Source organism: Eleginops maclovinus, chromosome 24, assembly GCF_036324505.1.
Source record: "Eleginops maclovinus isolate JMC-PN-2008 ecotype Puerto Natales chromosome 24, JC_Emac_rtc_rv5, whole genome shotgun sequence".
NCBI classification, from domain to species: Eukaryota; Metazoa; Chordata; class Actinopteri; order Perciformes; family Eleginopidae; genus Eleginops; species Eleginops maclovinus.
The window spans coordinates 394,293-416,736 of NC_086372.1; the positions used below are offsets into that span (position 1 = coordinate 394,293).

The 22,444-nt window shown below is 48.3% G+C and overlaps 4 protein-coding genes across 6 annotated transcripts in view; all 4 read right to left on the reverse strand.

The window, feature by feature from the left end:
* pcid2 (PCI domain containing 2) overlaps positions 1-1,093 on the reverse strand; it is a 13,538-nt gene extending 12,445 nt beyond the window's left edge. The window contains 1 exon segment of the mRNA XM_063878191.1: positions 994-1,093. Within this exon segment, the coding sequence (XP_063734261.1) occupies positions 994-1,093 (100 nt within the window).
* Positions 1,094-4,350: 3,257 nt separating this feature from the next.
* Positions 4,351-8,010, reverse strand: LOC134861122 (vesicle transport protein SFT2B-like). 2 transcript variants are annotated; one of them, XM_063878136.1, is made up of 8 exons: positions 7,761-8,003; positions 7,008-7,097; positions 6,620-6,705; positions 6,200-6,281; positions 6,035-6,070; positions 5,591-5,649; positions 5,479-5,508; positions 4,351-5,370 (listed from the first exon to the last, which is right to left on the reverse strand). In XM_063878136.1, the coding sequence occupies exons 1-8, from the start codon at positions 7,827-7,829 to the stop codon at positions 5,334-5,336; spliced, it is 489 nt and encodes a 162-aa protein (XP_063734206.1). In that variant the 5' UTR covers positions 7,830-8,003; the 3' UTR covers positions 4,351-5,333. The 2 variants fall into 2 exon arrangements, with proteins under 2 accessions (XP_063734206.1, XP_063734207.1); XM_063878137.1 differs by lacking the exon at positions 6,035-6,070 and having other exon boundaries at positions 7,761-8,010.
* Positions 8,011-10,291: 2,281 nt separating this feature from the next.
* On the reverse strand, positions 10,292-11,333 carry LOC134861083 (uncharacterized). The gene is made up of 2 exons (XM_063878091.1): positions 10,660-11,333; positions 10,292-10,478 (listed from the first exon to the last, which is right to left on the reverse strand). The coding sequence occupies exons 1-2, from the start codon at positions 10,909-10,911 to the stop codon at positions 10,422-10,424; spliced, it is 309 nt and encodes a 102-aa protein (XP_063734161.1). The 5' UTR covers positions 10,912-11,333; the 3' UTR covers positions 10,292-10,421.
* A 1,225-nt stretch (positions 11,334-12,558) lies between these two features.
* On the reverse strand, positions 12,559-22,429 carry LOC134861082 (tetraspanin-7-like). 2 transcript variants are annotated; one of them, XM_063878090.1, is made up of 10 exons: positions 20,950-22,429; positions 20,539-20,669; positions 20,042-20,230; positions 19,630-19,818; positions 14,950-15,024; positions 14,776-14,871; positions 13,155-13,310; positions 12,973-13,056; positions 12,742-12,813; positions 12,559-12,664 (listed from the first exon to the last, which is right to left on the reverse strand). In XM_063878090.1, the coding sequence occupies exons 3-9, from the start codon at positions 20,120-20,122 to the stop codon at positions 12,745-12,747; spliced, it is 750 nt and encodes a 249-aa protein (XP_063734160.1). In that variant the 5' UTR covers positions 20,123-20,230; positions 20,539-20,669; positions 20,950-22,429; the 3' UTR covers positions 12,559-12,664; positions 12,742-12,744. The 2 variants fall into 2 exon arrangements, with proteins under 2 accessions (XP_063734160.1, XP_063734159.1); XM_063878089.1 differs by having other exon boundaries at positions 20,042-20,669.
* Positions 22,430-22,444: the final 15 nt, after the last annotated feature.

The following is a 22,444-nucleotide window of genomic DNA, read 5'->3' on the forward strand; positions in this document are numbered from 1 at the left end:
AACCTTTTCCCTTTTTCCTCGGGGTGTCTTTTGGTCCCCTCTGTTTTGTCTCTCTCTGTCTCTCTCTGTCTCTCTCTGTCTCTCTCTGTCTCTCTCTGTCTCTCTGTCTCTCTGTCTCTCTGTCTCTCTGTCTCTCTGTCTCTCTGTGTCTCTGTGTCTCTGTGTCTCTGTGTCTCTCTGTCTCTCTGTGTCTCTGTGTCTCTGTGTCTCTGTGTCTCTCTCTGTCTCTCTGTCTCTCTGTCTCTCTGTCTCTCTGTCTCTCTGTCTCTCTGTGTCTCTGTGTCTCTGTGTCTCTGTCTCTGTGTCTCTGTGTCTCTGTGTCTCTGTGTCTCTGTGTCTCTCTGTCTCTCTGTGTCTCTGTGTCTCTGTGTCTCTGTGTCTCTCTGTCTCTCTGTCTCTCTGTCTCTCTGTCTCTCTGTCTCTCTCTGTCTCTCTGTCTCTCTGTCTCTCTGTGTCTCTGATAACCAGCAGAATACACACTTTATTCAAGGGATACAAAGTGTGAGAGTAAAACAGGCCGAGCATCAGAGCCGCTGAAGAGGCGTCTGCAGGTGTGAATGGAGAGTCACACACACACACACACACACACACACACACACACACACACACACACACACACACACACACACACACACACACACACACACACACACACACACACACACACACACACACACACACACACACACACACACACACACACACTAAATGAATAACCCTGTAATAGGGTCAGTGATCAGGAGTCAGCGAGCGAAGGCAGAGTTCCTGTTTATCCACAGATATTTAGAAAACTGCATCTCTCACACACACACACACACACACACACACACACACACACACACACACACACACACACACACACACACACACACACACTCTGTTGAATATCCAGAACAGACAGTATTTTCAGTGTTAGTCTCAGGAGCATCTGATCTTGATCATCACTAGAACTGAACGCTCCGGGTCCAGGACCCTCTTATCAGAGCATCTCACACGGGACCCGGGTCCACCTGGGAGAGGGACTACCACCCACAGAGGGACCAACAAACTGGGACTGACAAAGACCTTCAGACATATGAAGACCCTCAGACATATGAAGACCCTCAGACCCTCAGATGGACTAAAGACCCTCAGATGGACTAAAGACCCTCAGACATATGAAGACCCTCAGATGGACTAAAGACCCTCAGACATATGAAGACACTCAGACATAAGAAGACCCTCAGACCCTCAGATGGACTAAAGACCCTCAGACATATGAAGACCCTCAGACATATGAAGACCCTCAGACCCTCAGATGGACTAAAGACCCTCAGACATATGAAGACCCTCAGACCCTCAGACATATGAAGACCCTCAGACCCTCAGATGGACTAAAGACCCTCAGATGGACTAAAGACCCTCAGACATATGAAGACACTCAGACATAAGAAGACCCTCAGACCCTCAGATGGACTAAAGACCCTCAGATATATGAAGACCCTCAGACATATGAAGACCCTCAGACCCTCAGATGGACTAAAGACCCTCAGATGGACTAAAGACCCTCAGACATAAGAAGACCCTCAGACCCTCAGATGGACTAAAGACCCTCAGACATATGAAGACCCTCAGACATATGAAGACCCTCAGACCCTCAGATGGACTAAAGACCCTCAGACATATGAAGACCCTCAGACATATGAAGACCCTCAGACTCTCAGACATATGAAGACCCTCAGACATATGAAGACCCTCAGACATATGAAGACCCTCAGACATATGAAGACCCTCAGACCCTCAGATGGACTAAAGACCCTCAGACATATGAAGACCCTCAGACATATGAAGACCCTCAGACTCTCAGACATATGAAGACCCTCAGACATATGAAGACCCTCAGACATATGAAGACCCTCAGACCCTCAGATGGACTAAAGACTCTCAGACATATGAAGACCCTCAGACATATGAAGACCCTCAGACCCTCAGATGGACTAAAGACCCTCAGACATATGAAGACCCTCAGACCCTCAGATGGACTAAAGACCCTCAGACATATGAAGACCCTCAGACCCTCAGATGGACTAAAGACCCTCAGACATATGAAGACCCTCAGACATATGAAGACCCTCAGACCCTCAGATGGACTAAAGACCCTCAGACATATGAAGACCTTCAGACCCTCAGATGGACTAAAGACCCTCAGATGGACTAAAGACCCTCAGACATATGAAGACCCTCAGACATATGAAGACCCTCAGACTCTCAGACATATGAAGACCCTCAGACATATGAAGACCCTCAGACATATGAAGACCCTCAGACCCTCAGATGGACTAAAGACCCTCAGATGGACTAAAGACCCTCGGACATATGAAGACCCTCAGACATATGAAGACCCTCAGACTCTCAGACATATGAAGACCCTCAGACATATGAAGACCCTCAGACTCTCAGACATATGAAGACCCTCAGACATATGAAGACCCTCAGACGGACTAAAGACCCTCAGACATATGAAGACCCTCAGACCCTCAGACATATGAAGACCCTCAGACATAAGAACCAACGCTGGAGGGACAGTGACCCCCAGTGGCAGACCCCCCCCCCCCGGGTTACCGCCCGTTCTTGGTGACGATCATCTCGTTGGTCAGGGTCTGGAACTTCCTCCAGAGCTCGGCGTCCTCCAGCGTGACCTTCAGCTCCCGCTCCGTGGGGTCCCCCTTCTCCCGGCCGGCCGTCAGCTCGCTCTCCACGGCACTCAGCAGTCGGGACATGCAGCGCTCCGTGGCCTCCGGACCCTCGGCCCCCGGGGGGGGACTCCGGCCTCCTGGGGACGCCCCGTCCTCCTGCAGACCCTCCACCTTCATCTGCACACAGACACTCACTGAGGTTCAGCAGACGGTACAAACACTGCAGTGGTTCTGGAGGTTCTGGCTCCTGATGAACCTGCGTTGCTCTCACCTCTGTGAACAGTAACCTCTTTATTGGAACGCTGCGGTCAGGACGGGGGGCGGTTCGGACGCACCGATGATTGCTGGCAGTTTATTTTAACTCAAATATATTTAGCTGTGATCTAAATCTCGGGCCCGTTTGTGTAAATAGAAGTAAAGGTATTGGTTTGAGTTCAACACATGAAGCAGTTCATTTCTGCTTCCTGGATAAAGCATATTAAAGCAGGGGTAATATTCGGGCTAAAAGCAGAATGATATTTAAGAGATCGTAAGTCATGCCTTTGTTTCCTTCACAGATTAACACTGATACTGAAGACATATCTATCATAACGGGATCTCAGCAACGCTTTGAATCACTTCAAATAATAAATCAAATAACCCTTTCATTTCGGAGCCCAGTCAGCAGAAGTGAATTACTGTTATCGGGTTTGTTCTAAAGAGAGGAGACGCATCAGAGGAAAACACATCCGCCCAGATAAAGCATGAAACAACACACACGGAACATCCTGCAGATGGATAACCCCCGCCACATCTGAAACCAGATGAAGGGTTCAGCCCTGGAGGAGCCATGGGGAAATAAAGGAAACAAGTCATTCAAACACAATTCAAAGGAAATGAACTTACCTTAAAGTTTGAATCAATGTGGGAATCAAATGTGGGCTCAAGAACAACTATTAAGAAACAACCGGAATTATCAGAGAGAGCTGGTGCTGAAGCTGCTCAGCGTCCGACTGAAACCATCAGAGGAGACAGACTGACTGCATCTCTCACACACACACACACACACACACACACACACACACACACACACACACACACACACACACACACACACACACACACACACACACACACACACACACACACACACACACACACACACACACACACACACACACACACACACACACACACACACACACACACACACACACACACACACACACACACACACACACACACACACACAGAGGAATTTGCTGCTGTGCTGCAGGAACATGAGAACAATATGAAGTAATGTTGGAAAATAGGGAATATCTCTGGAGTAGAAATCCGAATGTAAAAGAGGACCAAACAGAAACTGGACTGTTTAAAATACTGCTGGAATAAATGAGTCAATAATAATACATCTATAACCAACGTGACGGTTGATCCTGTGGACGTCTAAATGTCAGCGGGTCAGATCAGTGTGTGACGGAGAGAAGGTCAACAGCTGCTCTGTGTGTGTGTGTGTGTGTGTGTGTTTTAATCAACAGGTGAGATTAGGGGCTTTAGAGGTTTAACGACATAAAGAGACGCTCAGGAGAACACAGGTGAACACACACACACACACTTTAAAATATAAATAACATACATATTTTAGGTCGCTGCGTTCGTATGTCAATCCGGTTCTTTTCATTTAAAGTCTTCAAACTGTTTTTCAAATATTTATTACAATATTTCCATCAAAGAAAGTCAGGAGAAACAACATTAAATTAAGATCATTCAATCTTAAGACACTTTAGCAGAAATGTGTGTAACCTCAGAGATGTTTCAGCCTCAGAAACAGCTGCTCATCCTCCCACTGAAATGAACTGGAACAATTACCCCTTCAGAATAAAAGCCTCCACTTCACACTTCCAGATTTTAAATCACTTAAATAAATGCCTGAGCTTTATTATTATTTACTACAAATGTTCTTGGAATTTAATAGATATTTTACAAAAACGTAGCGTGCCTTTCCAATCTTAAAGAGACCGGAAATGGGAAGAAAATTACCCAAAAATCTTTTAAAATCTACTGGAAATAAATACAGTAAATTAGTGGTACAAATGTCCTGGAAATTAAACTTATAAAAACGTCATATTTATTGAATATTTGCTGAAAATTGACCAGAACTTTCCTGTTCATGTGTAGCTTTGAGACCGAAATCATTATATTTAATGTCTCATGTGAACCCCTTTAAATTGTTTGATTACTAAAAAGGTGACATCCTGTCTGTAACTTTATTTTGACATCTAAGTGTGCACTAATTATTAATATTACCAGTTTTAATTTACTCTTCTTTTAACTTTAAACTCAATTACTGAGATTAATCCCGCCAAAATAAAAGCTCCTTCATTTTATTTTGTAATTTAAAGGTTAAAAGTTAATATCTATGTTTTAAAATAATGCTGTTCTTAATGAGCTCTGAATATAAAACTGAGCAGCTGCTTTAATAAAAACAGAAAAAAGTATAAGTAAAGGCAGGTAAGAGCTAACGTGCTAGCAGCTAACGTGCTAGCAGCTACCAGCAGCGACAACAACAAAGAGACACGTAGATTAACTGTCCTGATTTGTAGTCCAGGCCACTGATTTGTAGTTTTCTTTGGAGGTTGAAATGTTAAAGGCTTCTGATTGGACGATAGAGGCTGTCACTCACAGACACGTCGAGCATAGCTTCATGACACCATCCCTGACAAATAAAGAGGATCATTATTATTATTTAAATGATTTAATTAGGTTTTAAACTGGGTATTTATGATTCTTTAAATTCACTTTTTACATAAAAGGTGAGTGTTACCTGGCGAAGGGGATGTACGAGAGGCCGTACCTGAGGGGACACACAGATACTGAGACATTCATTTATTCATATTTATACATCTTTATGTATTTAAATGGGTGTGTTTTAATACCAGGTGAAGGCCAGGAACTGGAGCACACAGAAGAGCAGAGCCAGGCCATTATTCTTCCACTGAGGAGCAAAAACACATCATATAAATACATATATATATATATATATAAATATAAATATATATTTATATATATATATATTTATATTTATATATATATATATATATATATATATAAATATAAATATATATTTATATATATATATATATATATATTTATATTTATATATATATATAAATATAAATATATATATATATATATATATTTATATATATATATATATATATATATATATATATATATATATATATATATATATATATATATAAATATATATTTATATATATATATATATATATATATATATATTTATATATTTGTATTTATATATATATAAATATATATAAAATACATTATTTTAAAATCTCCAGCTGTTTGTGTCTCACCCAGAAAGCAGCACAGAGCGTTAACACCAGACACACCTGAGGACAGACATTCTATTATTACTAGAGAGTGTGTGTGTGTGTGTGTGTGTGTGTGTGTGTGTGTGTGTGTGTGTGTGTGTGTGTGTGTGTGTGTGTGTGTGTGTGTGTGTGTGTGTGTGTGTGTACCAGCATGATGGCCGTAGCGAAGGCTCTCTCTTTAGCGCACATCGCCTTCAGCTGCCGACACGGACCCATCAGGAACATGGTGCTGGATATATTACAATTCATATTTTCATAAATAATATTATTGTTATCATTGATTTATACATTATTTAAGACAAGGGTTTTAATTAGAATTCTTATTATTTAAAATGATCAGGAACATGGAGCTGCAAATACTTGATATCTTAGTGAATAGGTGTTGTTTTTATGTTCTGAGAATAATCTGCAGCTGTGATACCCACCGCCGCCACAAGAGGGAGCCGTTTCAGTTTGATTAACGGCTCTATATATTTTTAACTTTATATTTCTATATTTTTTTATCTCATATATATATTAAATCTCAGTAAGATGTGGGTATTATTGTTTCTTCCCTGTGTGTGTTACCTGGCCAGAGCACTGATATTTCCCACGCTGTAGAGGACAGCGAACAGAACCAGCCCCGTGCCAGGGATCCACAGCAGACAGCTGCCCTGGAAACACAATCAATAAACATTAAATAATGAATAAATAATATGAATAACAACATGTAAATACTGTGAGAAATAAATACAAATACAGACACATATTACAATAGAGAGAATAGGTCATTACTGATCAGTGATAATACTTCATTATGGAGGTTTCAATTACCCGTGTTTATTTTTGGGAGATTATCTTATTTTTCTCTCAAATATATAATACATCATTTGGATATACATTTGGATATCAGAACTGTTTGTCAAGAAGCTTATAAATAAAAATGTAATAATACAATGAAATAATGTAAGCTCACCAGGACGGAGCAGAGGACCCCGAGCACGAAGCAGATCCCGAAGCCTTTCATCCGGGTCGCCCAGGCCAACGAGGACGCCTGATTGGCTCTCTGAGAAACACAACAGCTAATACTACATAAGAGATATTTTAAACTCATTCTTTAAGGATGACTTCATGGGGTCTGGGTTCGATCATCTAATCTCGACATGTAGCTGAACGTGTCCTGTGTGTTCAGGCTGTATGTCCCCCCACTCTGTATTCATGGGTTCGTGTGAATATGGGTGACTGTTTACTAGGATTACCTCGCTGCTGTGTCACAGTGTTTTTAACTGGTTCTGTGACACAGAATTCTTTGCTATGAAGGACTTATTTATTTCACGTTCCTGTTCCCACTCTTTGCTCACTGGCCTTTTCGTTTTCTTGTACCATTTTTTAACCACTTAATCTCCGGGTCCTTTTGGACTATTTCCTCCCAGTTGTATTCAGTTAATGGCACTGTTTGTTTAGCACTTTTCCATTTGCTTGTTAAAATGTTATATCACAACTTATTTATGGGTTAGTTTAAAAAACATCAGGTTGTTGGTTAACGGGTTGTTGCTTTTACCAGTGTTATCAATCTTCCTTGAGTTTTGCACAGAGCTGTTTACTCCCTCTCCGCTGAGTGTTTCCTGGTTTTATCCCTGAGTTTTTCAGTTTCTTGTTTTGGTTCTTTACCTGTTCATAGCTGCCTGAACTACCGTATGTAGCTTAGCTCACATGCTAACATCTTTACCTCAATGATTCCGGTTCCGTCGCTGCTCGAGTCATCCTGTCCGCTCAGAACCTTCTTTAGTTTATCCATAAACACACACACACACACACACTCTCTCTCTCTCTCACTCTCTCTCTCTCTCTCACGATCCACAGGTGAGATATCCACAGGTGAGTTAGCTGCAGGTGTTTTAGCTTCAGCAGGAAACAACAGGTGCAGCTCTTCCGCCTGTCGTACCGCCTCCCGCCACACAGTGGGAGGAGGGACCGCTGTTTCCCCACCAGGTGGATGGCTTTTTAAGGTCATTTTGGACTAAAACCAACAAACATTAACACTGTTTAACTGATTATTAAACTCTTTATTACATTTCTATTCTTTTTCACTGCTTATTTACGTGTTTTTTCAGTTATCTGTTCACATTTTCTAGACTTAAAATGTGAACAGTTTTAGAAACGATACGGTTTCAAAAGCTTTAAAAACCGTATCGTTTCATTTCTTTATCTCCCTGCAGATGTGGTGTTCGATTCTGCATCTGTTCCTCCCGGTCAGGGCACTTTGACCCGGGTGGAGTTCGAGTAGATGGGCAGAGGGACGGACACCTGAACGAGACACGTGGGACATGACTGCTTCCTCCACAGGTGCTCCTCGATACACTGCAGAGACAAATAATAACATGTATAATAGAGGAGGAGGAGGAGGAGGAGGGGGAGGAGGGGGGAGGAGGAGGGGAAGGAGGAGGAGGGGAAGGAGGGGAAGGAGGGGAAGGAGGGGAAGGAGGAGGGGAAGGAGGAGGAGAAGGAGGAGGAGGAGGAGAAGGAGGATGAGGAGGAGGAGGAGGGGAAGGAGGAGGAGGAGAAGGAGAAGGAGGGGAAGGAGGGGAAGGAGGAGGATGAGGAGGGGAAGGAGGAGGAGAAGGAGGGAAGGAAGAGGGGGGAAAGAGGAGAGGAGGGAAGGAAGAAAAGGGGGGAAGGAAGAAAAGAAAGGATGGGGAGGTAGGGGGAGGAGGTGGGGAAGAAAGGGGAGGGGAGGTGAGGAGGGTAGGGGGGGGGGGGAAGGGGTGAGGGGAGGGCCCCGGGGTGGGGGAGGGGGTGGGGGTTGGGGTCGGGAAGAGGGGAAGGGGGGGGGACGTCGGGAGGGGGGGGGGGGTTTGGGTAGAGGGATTTGGGACGGGAAGGGGGGGGAGGGGGGGGGCAGGGGGGGGGGGGGTTGTGAGAGGCGAGGCGGAGCAGGGGGGAGGGTTGGGGGAAAAAGTCGGGGGAGGAGGGGGGGGTGATGCTTGGGGGGTGGGGGGGGGGAGGCCCCTTTGCTCCCGGGCCTTGGGCCCGGGGGGCCCGTGTTTTCCGGCACGCGGCAGCCGGTCCGGCGGTGGACCGGCGGTCCGCCTCTTCCCTTCTGCCTCCTGGTTATTCCTTTTGTATGTTGTCCTCCCCGTCCCTCTGCTCCTTTTGGCCCTTCTTCACCCTGCCCCCTTCCCCTCTGTCTCCCCCTTCCCCTCCCCTTCTTCCCTGCTCCCCCCCGCCCGCCCCTTCCGCCCCCCTCCCCCCCTCTCCTTTCCCCTCTCCGCCCATCGTCCCTCCCTCCCCACCGCCCCGCCCCGCCCGTAGGGTCCCCTGTCTCTCCCTTTCACAGCTGTGCCTCCTTCCCCCTCCCGGTTCGCCGTTCCGGCTTCCCTTTTCCGCCTTCCTTCGTCTCCTTCGCCGCCGCGGCCCTCTCTCCTTCCCCCCTTTTCCCCCCCCTCTCTCCTCTCCCCTGGCCCTTCCCCCCTTTTCCCCTTCTTCTGTTCCCCCCTCCCCCCCCTTTCCCCCCCCCCCGGGCTCCTTTTTCTCTCCCCTTTCCCCCCCCCCTTCCTTCCTTTCCCCCTCCCCTCCCCCCTTTTCCCCTTCGCCCCCTCGCCCCCCTTTTTTCCCTTCTCTCCCCCTCCCTTCCTTCCCCCCCCGGGCGGCCCCTCCTTCCCTCTTCCCTCCCCCCTTCCTTCCCCCCCGGCCCCTCCCCCCCCCTTTCCCCTTTCCCTTTTTCTGCCCCCCCCACCCCTCTCTCCCCGTCCCGTCTCCATTCCCCCCCCCCCTCCCTCTTTTCCTCCTTTTTCCCCCCCCCTTCCCCCCCCCCCCCTCCCTTCTCCTTCTTCTTTTCTTCTTTCCCCCGCCCCCGCCCTTCTCCCCCTCCCGCCCCCCCCCCCCCCCCGCCCCTCCCCCCCTCCCCCCCCCCCCCCCCCCCCCCCCCCCCCCCCCCCCCCCCCCCCCTTCCCCCCCCCCCCCCCCCCCCCCCCCCCCCCCCCCCCCCCTCCCCCCCCCCTCTCCCCCCCCACCCCCCCCCCCCCCCACCCCCCCCCCCCCCCACACCCCCCCCCCCACCACCCCCCCACCCCCCCCCCCCCCCACACCCCCCCCCCCCCCCCCCCCCCAAACCCCCCCCACCCCCACCCCCCCCCACCCCCCCCCCCCCCCCCCCCCCCCCCCACCCAAAAAAACACTTCAATTTAACGAAAAAAATGGGTCCACGGGGTCGTCCTCCCCCCAGCGCATGACGTCACCCTCCAATTTTCCTCTGGGGGGGGGCGTGGCCTCGGGATTGTGGGTATGATGGAGGGTCTCCTCTCCGCGGCGGTGGGGGGGGGTTCGGAGGCCTCCAGTGGAGACGGCAGGAGGCGGCGGGACGAGGAGCGGCGCAGGAGGATCCTCGCCGTCACAGGGGCTTTGGTGGAGGCGTGGAGGCGGGACAACTGCATGGTGACAGGGTCGCCTGGGGGGGGGGGAACACTCTGAGATAACATAGAATTTTGGGAAGGGGGATTTTGTGTAAGTTCATAAGTACCTCTACAGGACTCGGGAACCCCCGACCCTGATCTGCTCTAAGGTTAGCGGCTCAGCTAAAGATAGCACAGGAGCTAATGAGGCTATTTTAGCACACATGGTGTTCTCACCTGGCAGGGCAGCGAGGATCGCCGGCCGCTGATTGGTCGCACTGTTGTTTCCAATCTGCTCTCAGGTTTTCCTGCCAGAGGGTTCGCTTCCTGTTCCTCCTCTTCTTTCCTCCCCCCCGCCTGGTTCTGCAGCTTCCAGGCGTTGAAGATCTGAGCGTCCTCCTCCTCGTTAACCTCCTCCTCCTCCTCCTCCTGGGCCGGTTCTTCAGGGTCACAGAACACGTCCTCCTCGTCTTCTCTGTCGAGATCCATAGCAAGGATGCTAACAGCAACAAGGGCTAGCGTGAAGCTAAGCTAGCATCAGTTAGCATTAGCAGCTATGTTAGCTGAAGGATTCTCTGAGAGCAACAAAACCAGCGTCTCCTGTCGGCCTCCCTCAGATCCATACAGAGGAGACGACCCGTAATGTCCTGGTTCCTCTCTCGGTTCCTCTCTCGGTTCCTCTCTCGGTTCCTCTCTCGGTTCCTCTCTCGGTTCCTCTCCTGGTTCCTCTCCTGGTTCCTCTCTTGTTTCCTCTCTCGTTTCCTCTCTCGTTTCCTCTCTCGTTTCCTCTCTCTTTTCCTCTCTCGTTTCCTCTCCTGTTTCCTCTCCTGTTTCCTCTCCTGTTTCCTCTCTTGTTTCCTCTCTTGTTTCCTCTCTCGTTTCCTCTCTCGTTTCCTCTCTCGTTTCCTCTCTGTTTCCTCTCTTGTTTCCTCTCTTGTTTCCTCTCTTGTTTCCTCTCTTGTTTCCTCTCTTGTTTCCTCTCTTGTTTCCTCTCCTGTTTCCTCTCCTGTTTCCTCTCTTCTTTCCTCTTGTTTCCTCTCTTCTTTCCTCTCTCGTTTCCTCTCCTGTTTCCTCTCTTCTTTCCTCTCTTGTTTCCTCTCTTGTTTCCTCTCTTGTTTCCTCTCTTGTTTCCTCTCCTGGTTCCTCTCCTGTTTCCTCTCTTCTTTCCTCTTGTTTCCTCTCTTGTTTCCTCTCTTGTTTCCTCTCTTGTTTCCTCTCTTGTTTCCTCTCTTGTTTCCTCTCCTGGTTCCTCTCTTGTTTCCTCTCTTGTTTCCTCTCTTGTTTCCTCTCTTGTTTCCTCTCTTGTTTCCTCTCTTGTTTCCTCTCTTGTTTCCTCTCCTGGTTCCTCTCCTGTTTCCTCTCTTCTTTCCTCTCTCGTTTCCTCTCCTGTTCCTCTCCTGTTTCCTCTCTTCTTTCCTCTTGTTTCCTCTCTTGTTTCCTCTCTTGTTTCCTCTCTTGTTTCCTCTCTTGTTTCCTCTCTTGTTTCCTCTCCTGGTTCCTCTCCTGTTTCCTCTCTTCTTTCCTCTGTTAGTATCTTCTGATTTATCTCTGTTAGCTTCAGGTCCCTCTCGTTCCTCTCCGGCTCCACCTGTTAATCTCGTTCCTGAGGCTGCTTGTGGAGGATTACAGATTACAGCGGGATTATGTGTCACTGACAGACCAACAGAACGCCACAAACACCAACCTCCCCGCTATAAAACACAGCTTAAAGATGTCTTGGAATAAAATCCCTAAAACACTTTTTTTGAATCCCCAAATCCAGCAGAGAAAGAGGGTCTAAATCTAAGTTTAATTGGACCTCCAGAGCCAGCCAATCACAGGCGGCGGATGGTGTGACTCACTGGGAATGTTGGAAAGTTGGGAGATCGCTCCGTCCACAGGAAGGCCTCTTTATCATCTCCATGTATAGATATTTTCATATCCTTACACAAACAACTCACTGAAAGTCTCCAGCGTCTTTGAGCTTATTACAATTGACTGATTCTATTCAGAAACAATGGATTCACTTTAGAGGGATATGTTGTATTTTTTCAATATGGTTGTTTTGTCATTCCTTAATCTGGTGGATCTGAAAAGTTCAATCATACTGTGTGGATTAATATGAATGTGTTCAGAAATCTGACAGAAAGCAGAGAGGACTCAGTGACATTCCATTTATTACACGTCATTAATATTCATATTAATTAGGTCTATGTCTCCAACCTTCAGAGGGAAATCTTCTTCTGGAAACAACGTCAGTTTCCTGAAAACAATATATATGTGAGGAATAACAGTAATGACAAGTGTGTGTGTGTGTGAGTGTGTGTGTGTGTGTGTTACCTGTCACACCATCTCGTACTGGTTGGTGTTGATGAAGCGAGACAAGCAGCAGGCCAAACCCAGTCCTATCAGCTGAGAGCAGCGACAACAAGCACCGGGAGGATGAGATGACAGACGTTACTGAATTTAATCAGCTGATGCAGCGTTCTGTGAAATGACCTTTACCCGAGCAACACAACTCCTGTTTACTATTTACATGTTGTTGTTGTCTCACAGTGAAATAATAACCACCTGAGAGAAGGCGATGCCAAACGTGACTCCAGCGATGATCCCCAAGTTCCCCTCGATGACGGACGTCACCAGATCATAACAGCCCTACACACACACACACACACACACACACACATTTGTATGCATTTTCTGCGTGTGTGTGTTTGTGTGTGTGTGTGTTTATGTTTGTGTGTGTTTCCGACCTGTTTGTGGACGATGCGTGCGGCCAGTGTGGCGTTCCTGAGCTCGGAGTCTCTGCAGTCAGCGAAGCTGGCGCAGCAGCTAGCGGGGATGCCGCTCACGGGGAAGTACACGCTGCTGAGCCAGCTGGTGTAGTTATACACACCACAGCAGTGCAGCTACACACACAGACACACACCATTAACACAACTCTGACACCACAGCAGTGCAGCTACACACACAGACACACACCATTAACACAACTCTGACACCACAGCAGGCCTAAGATGTAGGGGACCTACAGCAGAACCCTGAGGAACTCCACTAGTGATTGACAACATGGATTCAAAGCCCGAGATATAAAAGATGTCCCTTTGAAGATCCACCCTGAGCAGGAGGGGTCAGTTATTGAACCTCGGGGTAATGCAGTCAGTTTCAGATCCACCCTGAGCAGGAGGGGTCAGTTATTGAACCTCGGGGTAATGCAGTCAGTTTCAGATCCACCCTGAGCAGGAGGGGTCAGTTATTGAACCTCGGGGTAATGCAGTCAGTTTCAGATCCACCCTGAGCAGGAGGGGTCAGTTATTGAACCTCAGGGTAATGCAGTCAGTTTCAGATCCACCCTGAGCCAGCAGGAGGGGTCAGTCATTGAACCTCGGGGTAATGCAGTCAGTTTCAGATCCACCCTGAGCAGGAGGGGTCAGTTATTGAACCTCGGGGTAATGGAGTCAGTTTCAGATCCACCCTGAGCAGGAGGGGTCAGTTATTGAACCTCAGGGTAATGCAGTCAGTTTCAGATCCACCCTGAGCCAGCAGGAGGGGTCAGTCATTGAACCTCGGGGTAATGCAGTCAGTTTCAGATCCACCCTGAGCCAGCAGGAGGGGTCAGTCATTGAACCCCGGGGTAATGCAGTCAGTTTCAGATCCACCCTGAGCCAGCAGGAGGGGTCAGTCATTGAACCCTGGGGTAATGCAGTCAGTTTCAGATCCACCCTGAGCCAGCAGGAGGGGTCAGTCATTGAACCCCGGGGTAATGCAGTCAGTTTCAGATCCACCCTGAGCCAGCAGGAGGGGTCAGTCATTGAACCTCGGGGTAATGCAGTCAGTTTCAGATCCACCCTGAGCCAGCAGGAGGGGTCAGTCATTGAACCTCGGGGTAATGCAGTCAGTTTCAGATCCACCCTGAGCCAGCAGGAGGGGTCAGTCTTTGAACCCCGGGGTAATGCAGTCAGTTTCAGATCCACCCTGAGCCAGCAGGAGGGGTCAGTCATTGAACCCCGGGGTAATGCAGTCAGTTTCAGATCCACCCTGAGCCAGCAGGAGGGGTCAGTCATTGAACCCCGGGGTAATGCAGTCAGTTTCAGATCCACCCTGAGCCAGCAGGAGGGGTCAGTCATTGAACCCGGGGTAATGCAGTCAGTTTCAGATCCACCCTGAGCCAGCAGGAGGGGTCAGTCATTGAACCCCGGGGTAATGCAGTCAGTTTCAGATCCACCCTGAGCCAGCAGGAGGGGTCAGTCATTGAACCCCGGGGTAATGGAGTCAGTTTCAGATCCACCCTGAGCCAGCAGGAGGGGTCAGTCATTGAACCTCGGGGTAATGCAGTCAGTTTCAGGAATAAATCAAAAGGTATGAAACACCGACTCTGCGCTGAACGCCGTCCACGGCCAGACTGCGGTCGTCTCGTCCGTCGTACTTCATCACCGCCTCACTGTACGTCGTCAGGAACGTCCCTTGGATCTGAACAGGAAGTGCTTTGTTTGTTAGCGACAGTTAGCATCGGCGGCTAAATGTTTGTTTCATGTTGTTGTTTCTGACCTCGTGGCGAAACACGAACCCCGAGATTCCTGCGATGAGTTCCGTCATGAAGACCAGCGTGAGGAACACGGCATACTGCGGAGAGAGAGGAGCTCAGACAGCGCCCCCTGCAGGAGGACAGCGGCAGTACACACAGGGCAGTACACACAGAGGGTAGTATTAGTACACAGGGGGTGGTGTTAGTACACAGAGGGGGTATTAGTACACAGAGGGGGGTGTTAGTACACAGGGGGTGGTGTTAGTACACAGAGGGGGTATTAGTACACAGAGGGTGGTGTTAGTACACGGAGGGTGGTATTAGTACACAGAGGGTGGTGTTAGTACACAGGGGGTAGTATTAGTACACAGGGGGTAGTATTAGTACACAGGGGGTAGTATTAGTACACAGGGGGTAGTATTAGTACACAGGGGGTGGTGTTAGTACACAGAGGGGGTATTAGTACACAGAGGGGGGTGTTAGTACACAGGGGGTGGTGTTAGTACACAGGGGGTAGTATTAGTACACAGGGGGTAGTATTAGTACACAGGGGGTAGTATTAGTACACAGGGGGTGGTGTTAGTACACAGAGGGGGTATTAGTACACAGAGGGGGGGTGTTAGTACACAGGGGGTGGTGTTAGTACACAGAGGGGGTATTAGTACACAGAGGGGGGTATTAGTACACAGGGGGTGGTGTTAGTACACAGAGGGGGTATTAGTACACAGAGGGTGGTGTTAGTACACGGAGGGTGGTATTAGTACACAGAGGGGGGTGTTAGTACACAGGGGGTAGTATTAGTACACAGGGGGTAGTATTAGTACACAGGGGGTAGTATTAGTACACAGGGGGTGGTGTTCGTACACAGAGGGTAGTATTAGTACACAGGGGGTAGTATTAGTACACAGGGGGTAGTATTAGTACACAGGGGGTGGTGTTAGTACACAGAGGGGGTATTAGTACACAGAGGGGGGTGTTAGTACACAGGGGGTGGTGTTAGTACACAGGGGGTAGTATTAGTACACAGGGGGTAGTATTAGTACACAGGGGGTAGTATTAGTACACAGGGGGTGGTGTTAGTACACAGAGGGGGTATTAGTACACAGAGGGGGGTGTTAGTACACAGGGGGTGGTGTTAGTACACAGAGGGGGTATTAGTACACAGAGGGGGTATTAGTACACAGGGGGTGGTGTTAGTACACAGAGGGGGTATTAGTACACAGAGGGTGGTGTTAGTACACGGAGGGTGGTATTAGTACACAGAGGGGGGTGTTAGTACACAGGGGGTAGTATTAGTACACAGGGGGGTAGTATTAGTACACAGGGGGTAGTATTAGTACACAGGGGGTGGTGTTAGTACACAGAGGGGGTATTAGTACACAGAGGGTGGTGTTAGTACACAGAGGGTGGTGTTAGTACACAGAGGGTGGTATTAGTACACAGGGGGTAGTATTAGTACACAGGGGGTAGTATTAGTACACAGGGGGTAGTATTAGTACACAGGGGGTAGTATTAGTACACAGGGGGTGGTGTTCGTACACAGAGGGTAGTATTAGTACACAGAGGGTAGTATTAGTACACAGGGGGTGGTGTTAGTACACAGAGGGGGTATTAGTACACAGAGGGTGGTGTTAGTACACGGAGGGTGGTATTAGTACACGGAGGGTGGTATTAGTACACAGAGGGTGGTGTTAGTACACGGAGGGTGGTATTAGTACACGGAGGGTGGTATTAGTACACGGAGGGTGGTGTTAGTACACGGAGGGTGGTATTAGTACACAGGGGGTGGTATTAGTACACAGGGGGTGGTATTAGTACACGGAGGGTGGTATTAGTACACGGAGGGTGGTATTAGTACACAGAGGGTGGTGTTAGTACACGGAGGGTGGTATTAGTACACAGAGGGTGGTGTTAGTACACAGAGGGTGGTGTTAGTACACTGAGGGTGGGATTAGTACACAGAGGGAGGTATAGTAACACGAGGGTGGTGTTTTAGTACACAGAGGGTGGTTTAGTACACGGAGGGTGGTATTAGTACACAGAGGTGGTATTAGTACAACAGAGGGTGGTATTAGTACAAAGGAGGGTGTATTAGTGGTATTAGTACACAGAGGGTGGTATTAGTACAGAGGGGTATTAGTACACAGGAGGTGGTATTAGTACACAGAGGGGTGTATTAGTACACAGGGGGTTATAACGGAGGTGGTATTAGTACACGAGGGTGGTTATTAGTACACAGAGGGTGTATTAGACACGGGGTGGTTAGTACACGAGGGTGGAGGTGGTGTATTAACACAGTGGTATTAGTACACAGAGGGTGGTATAGTACACAGAGGGTGGGGTTAGTACACGGAGGGTGGTTATTAGTGGTATTAGTACACGGAGGGTGGTATTAGTACACAGAGGGTGTATTAGTACACGGAGGGTGGTATTAGTGGTATTAGTACACGGAGGGTGGTATTAGTGGTATTAGTACACGGAGGGTGGTATTAGTACACAGAGGGTGGTATTAGTGGTATTAGTACACGGAGGGTGGTATTAGTACACGGAGGGTAGTATTAGTACACAGAGGGTGGTATTAGTGGTATTAGTACACGGAGGGTAGTATTAGTACACAGAGGGTGGTATTAGTGTATAGTACACGGAGGTGGTATTAGTGGTATTAGTACACAGAGGGTGGTATTAGTACACAGACGGTGGTGTTAGTACACAGACGGTGGTGTTAGTACACAGAGGGTGGTGTTAGTACACGGAGGGTGGTATTAGTACACAGAGGGTGGTGTTAGTACACAGAGGTGGTGTTAGTACACAGAGGGTGGTATTAGTACACAGAGGGTGGTATTAGTACACAGAGGGTGGTATTAGTACACAGAGGGTGGTGTTAGTACACAGAGGGTGGTATTAGTACACAGAGGGTGGTATTAGTACACAGAGGGTGGTATTAGTACACAGAGGGTGGTGTTAGTACACAGAGGGTGGTGTTAGTACACAGAGGGGTGTTAGTACACAGAGGGGGGGTATTAGTACACAGAGGGTGGTATAGTACACAGAGGGTGGTATTAGTACACAGGGGGGTAGTATTAGTACACAGAGGGTGGTGTTAGTACACAGAGGGTGTATTAGTACACAGAGGGTGGTATTAGTGGTATTAGTACACGGAGGTGGTATTAGTACACAGAGGGTGGTATTAGTACACGGAGGGTGGTATTAGTACACAGAGGGTGGTATTAGTACACGGAGGGTGGTATTAGTGGTATTAGTACACGGAGGGTGGTATTAGTACACAGAGGGTAGTATTAGTACACAGAGGGTGGTATTAGTGGTATTAGTACACGGAGGGTGGTATTAGTGGTATTAGTACACGGAGGGTGGTATTAGTACACAGAGGGTGGTGTTAGTACACGGAGGGTGGTATTAGTGGTATAAGTACACGGAGGGTGGTATTAGTGGTATTAGTACACGGAGGGTGGTATTAGTGGTATTAGTACACGGAGGGTGGTATTAGTACACGGAGGGTGGTATTAGTGGTATTAGTACACAGAGGGTGGTATTAGTGGTATTAGTACACGGAGGGTGGTATTAGTGGTATTAGTACACGGAGGGTGGTATTAGTGGTATTAGTACACGGAGGGTGGTATTAGTACACAGAGGGTGGTGTTAGTACACGGAGGGTGGTATTAGTGGTATAAGTACACGGAGGGTGGTATTAGTGGTATTAGTACACGGAGGGTGGTATTAGTGGTATTAGTACACGGAGGGTGGTATTAGTACACGGAGGGTGGTATTAGTGGTATTAGTACACAGAGGGTGGTATTAGTACACGGAGGGTGGTATTAGTGGTATTAGTACACGGAGGGTGGTATTAGTGGTATTAGTACACGGAGGGTGGTATTAGTACACAGAGGGTGGTATTAGTACACAGAGGGTGGTATTAGTGGTATTAGTACACGGAGGGTGGTATTAGTGGTATTAGTACACGGAGGGTGGTATTAGTGGTATTAGTACACAGAGGGTGGTATTAGTACACGGAGGGTGGTATTAGTGGTATAAGTACACGGAGGGTGGTATTAGTGGTATTAGTACACGGAGGGTGGTATTAGTGGTATTAGTACACAGAGGGTGGTGTTAGTACACGGAGGGTGGTATTAGTACACAGAGGGTGGTATTAGTACACGGAGGGTGGTATTAGTGGTATAATTACACAGAGGGTGGTGTTAGTGGTATAAGTACACGGAGGGTGGTATTAGTGGTATTAGTACACGGAGGGTGGTATTAGTGGTATTAGTACACGGAGGGTGGTATTAGTACACAGAGGGTGGTGTTAGTACACAGGGTGGTGTTAGTACACAGAGGGTGGTGTTAGTACACAGAGGGTGGTGTTAGTACACAGACGGTGGTATAATTACACAGAGGGTGGTGTTAGTACACAGAGGGTGGTGTTAGTAAACAGAGGGTGGTGTTAGTACACAGAGGGTGGTGTTAGTACACAGAGGGTGGTGTTAGTACACAGAGGGTGGTGTTAGTACACAGACGGTGGTATTAGTACACAGAGGGTGGTGTTAGTACACAGAGGGTGGTGTTAGTACACAGAGGGTGGTGTTAGTACACAGAGGGTGGTGTTAGTACACGGAGGGTGGTATTAGTACACAGAGGGTGGTGTTAGTACACAGAGGGTGGTGTTAGTACACAGAGGGTGGTGTTACCAGCTTGAGCATCCAGCAGCGGCCCCTGCAGGTGGCGTAGCAGCCGAAGAGGCCGAACAGCACGATGGCGGCCCCGGTTCCGGTGAGGACGTAGGGGGCGATGGAGGGGCCGCTGGAGATCAGGGAGGTGTAGGGGCCCAGCATGAAGCTCCACCACAGGCCCACCGACAGCAGCACCACCCCCGACACCTACACACACACACACACAGTGACTCAGCATCACATGACAGTAATGAGCTGACAGCGAAGTGACAAACTGACGGAGAGACGTGAAGGAGAGCCCGGTCTAAAACAGAACGTTAAACATACTACAGAGGATATTCAAACTGCTCACAGAAAATACAAACAAAGCGGACCACAAATGTTGGGAATATTGGCCCAAAATGAAACGAGTATTAAAGGTGTTTCTGACCCAGAAGACGATGCAGTAGAGCAGCAGCAGGGACTTCAGGAGGAAGATCACCGGCTTCGTCTCCATCCTCCGAGGAGCCATCGCACAAATATATCGATATAATACTATTACAATCTATATATTTATATCCTAAGTATTGGAACTTCTTTGGTCTGCTTTATTTCCCAGAGGATCAAATACTCAGCGTTTCTGAAACAAAGAAACAGCCAGAAATAATAAATGAAAGGCACAGAAATGAAGACAGGCCAATATGTGACGGAAGAAGCTAAGGTCATGAGACACAAGTAACGCTGTAATGCTCCCAACAGTACAGGTAATAGATCTGCTGTGGACCCCGAAAGGACAGACAAAAGAACACTCAATTAGAATTCTGCTAAATGTTGAAAGATATCATTTGGACAAAACGGCACTAAAATGAAAACAGAAACTGAAGCCGTCCCTCCTCAGAGCGCTCCGAGGCAGAGAGGCAATAAATCAATACATGAAAGAGATCTCACCTGAGCAGCCGGATGGATTTAAATCTAAGAGGAGCCGTTTCAGAGCTCATCCGCAGATCAGACGTCCTGTTTCCTCTGAAGACGAGCGGCTCGTGACCCGACGCCTCACACCCACATTCACAAGGAGGTGACTGTGGGGGGGGGGGGGGGGAACACTACCCTGTAACACCGGCAACAACCAGACAGCAACCAGCAACAAGCAACATCATGCAACTACACTACCCAAAGGTTGGACAGACCCCCCCAGGAGAAATGAGAGGAAACTGGAGCTCAGAGTGACCCACTAAACGGTGTTTAATGTTTGACAGAACTGTAAAGAGCTATCGACGGCCAAAATGGATCCTTGTTCTTCTGCTGAATTTATGACCATCCGAACCCTTTCACACAGCCTCGTTCAGGAAGTGGACTCACCTGGAACACCAGAACCACATATCGTCTTCCTCACATCCAGCACGGTTTATATTCTTCACAGACTCTGAGGAACGGAGTTCAGGTCCCAGCCCGAGACAACACATCATCTCAGGAGTGTGTGTGTGTGTGTGAGCAGGTGTGTATGTTCGTGTGTGTGAGCAGGTGTCTGTTCAGGTGTGTGTGAACCAAGGTGGGAATTTCAGCCATGGCCTTCATTGCCCCTCGGTCTGGCCGTGATGCCCCGAAAATAATTGTACGTCCTACGGCCACCGTGGCCGTTGTGCCCTGATTCTGTTAGAATCTCGACGCTGCTTTAACAGTGTCAGAGCGGTGGTCCGGGCTCTGAGCTGCATTAGTGCTTGTAGCTTGGATTGGTTGCGCGCACCTCACGTGTCATCATCGCATCATTCGGTCATCACTGCAGCGTCTCGCTGTCGTGTCTCTGTCCGTGAGTTTATTCACTTCTGAGACAGGTTACTGTCACACACACACACACACACACACACACACACACACACACACACACACACACACACACACACACACACACACACACACACACACACACACACACACACACACACACACACACACACACACACACACACACACACACACACACACACACTCCCCCGTCTCTCTCTCTCTCTAGGAACCTCCCTTCTCCTCACCCAGTGGCGTTTTATATGAACAAAACTGGTGGGGCACGAACAACTTAGATATAAAGGCCTTTTGTACCTTAATACATGCAGTAGAGAGCGCTACCACAAAGCAAAACTTACCAACAACACCAACCGTGATGCCTCGGCATGAAAACTTCAGACTGTAGGAAAACACAGACCCTCGTCACCGTGGTTACAATAGCAATGGATCCATCGACACATGAACTATACTTCCGCTCACCAAAGCTCCAGTAGAGGGTCAACTTCTGTCATGTTCTGTTTGTATTATGTACCGCTGGTGATGTAGTCTAAGCCCTCTCGTCTCCTCTTCTACACTTTTCACACACACACACACACACACACACATCAGCTCTGACTTATGAGATGCTGTCTCCGTGGGGCTGCGAGCGCTTTGCTCCTCTTGTGATTTATTTTTTGCCGCACACATTGAATGAAAATCTACTCTCTTCAACGCGCAGTGTGGTAAAATGGGATTTGTGTTCCACGTCATTCTTATTATCAGAAAGTGAAGCTGTTTATTTGTCAGATCCAAATCCTCCTTTTTCCCTAAATGGACTTTGTGCCCTAACGGAATTCCAAGCCTGGTGTGATCAGGTGTCTGTTCAGGTGTGTGTGTTCAGGTGTGTGTGAGCAGGTGTGTGTGTTCACGTGTGTGTGATCAGGTGTCTGTTCAGGTGTGTGTGTTCAGGTGTGTGTGTGTTCAGGTGTGTGTGAGCAGGTGTGTGTGTTCAGGTGTGTGTGATCAGGTGTCTGTTCAGGTGTGTGTGTTCAGGTGTGTGTGAGCAGGTGTGTGTCAGTGTGTGAGCAGGTGT

Bases quoted from the DNA above. Each gene is read 5' to 3' on its own strand.
- LOC134861122 (XM_063878136.1), bottom strand. From the start codon at position 7,829: ATGGATAAACTAAAGAAGGTTCTGAGCGGACAGGATGACTCGAGCAGC. The intron at 6,706-7,007 runs GTGAGCTTACAT...TTGTGTTTCCAG, and splicing joins GGGTCCTCTGCTCCGTCCTG to GGCAGCTGTCTGCTGTGGAT. The intron at 5,509-5,590 runs GTATTAAAACAC...GTGTCCCCTCAG, and splicing joins CAGTTCCTGGCCTTCACCTG to GTACGGCCTCTCGTACATCC.
- LOC134861083 (XM_063878091.1), bottom strand. From the start codon at position 10,911: ATGGATCTCGACAGAGAAGACGAGGAGGACGTGTTCTGTGACCCTGAA. The intron at 10,479-10,659 runs GTGAGAACACCA...CCCCCCCCCCAG, and splicing joins GATCCTCGCTGCCCTGCCAG to GCGACCCTGTCACCATGCAG.
- LOC134861082 (XM_063878090.1), bottom strand. From the start codon at position 20,122: ATGGCTCCTCGGAGGATGGAGACGAAGCCGGTGATCTTCCTCCTGAAG. The intron at 13,311-14,775 runs GTCGGTGTTTCA...CTGTGTGTGTAG, and splicing joins TGGACGGCGTTCAGCGCAGA to CTGCACTGCTGTGGTGTGTA. The intron at 12,814-12,972 runs GTGGTTATTATT...CGCTGCTCTCAG, and splicing joins TTGGCATCGCCTTCTCTCAG to CTGATAGGACTGGGTTTGGC.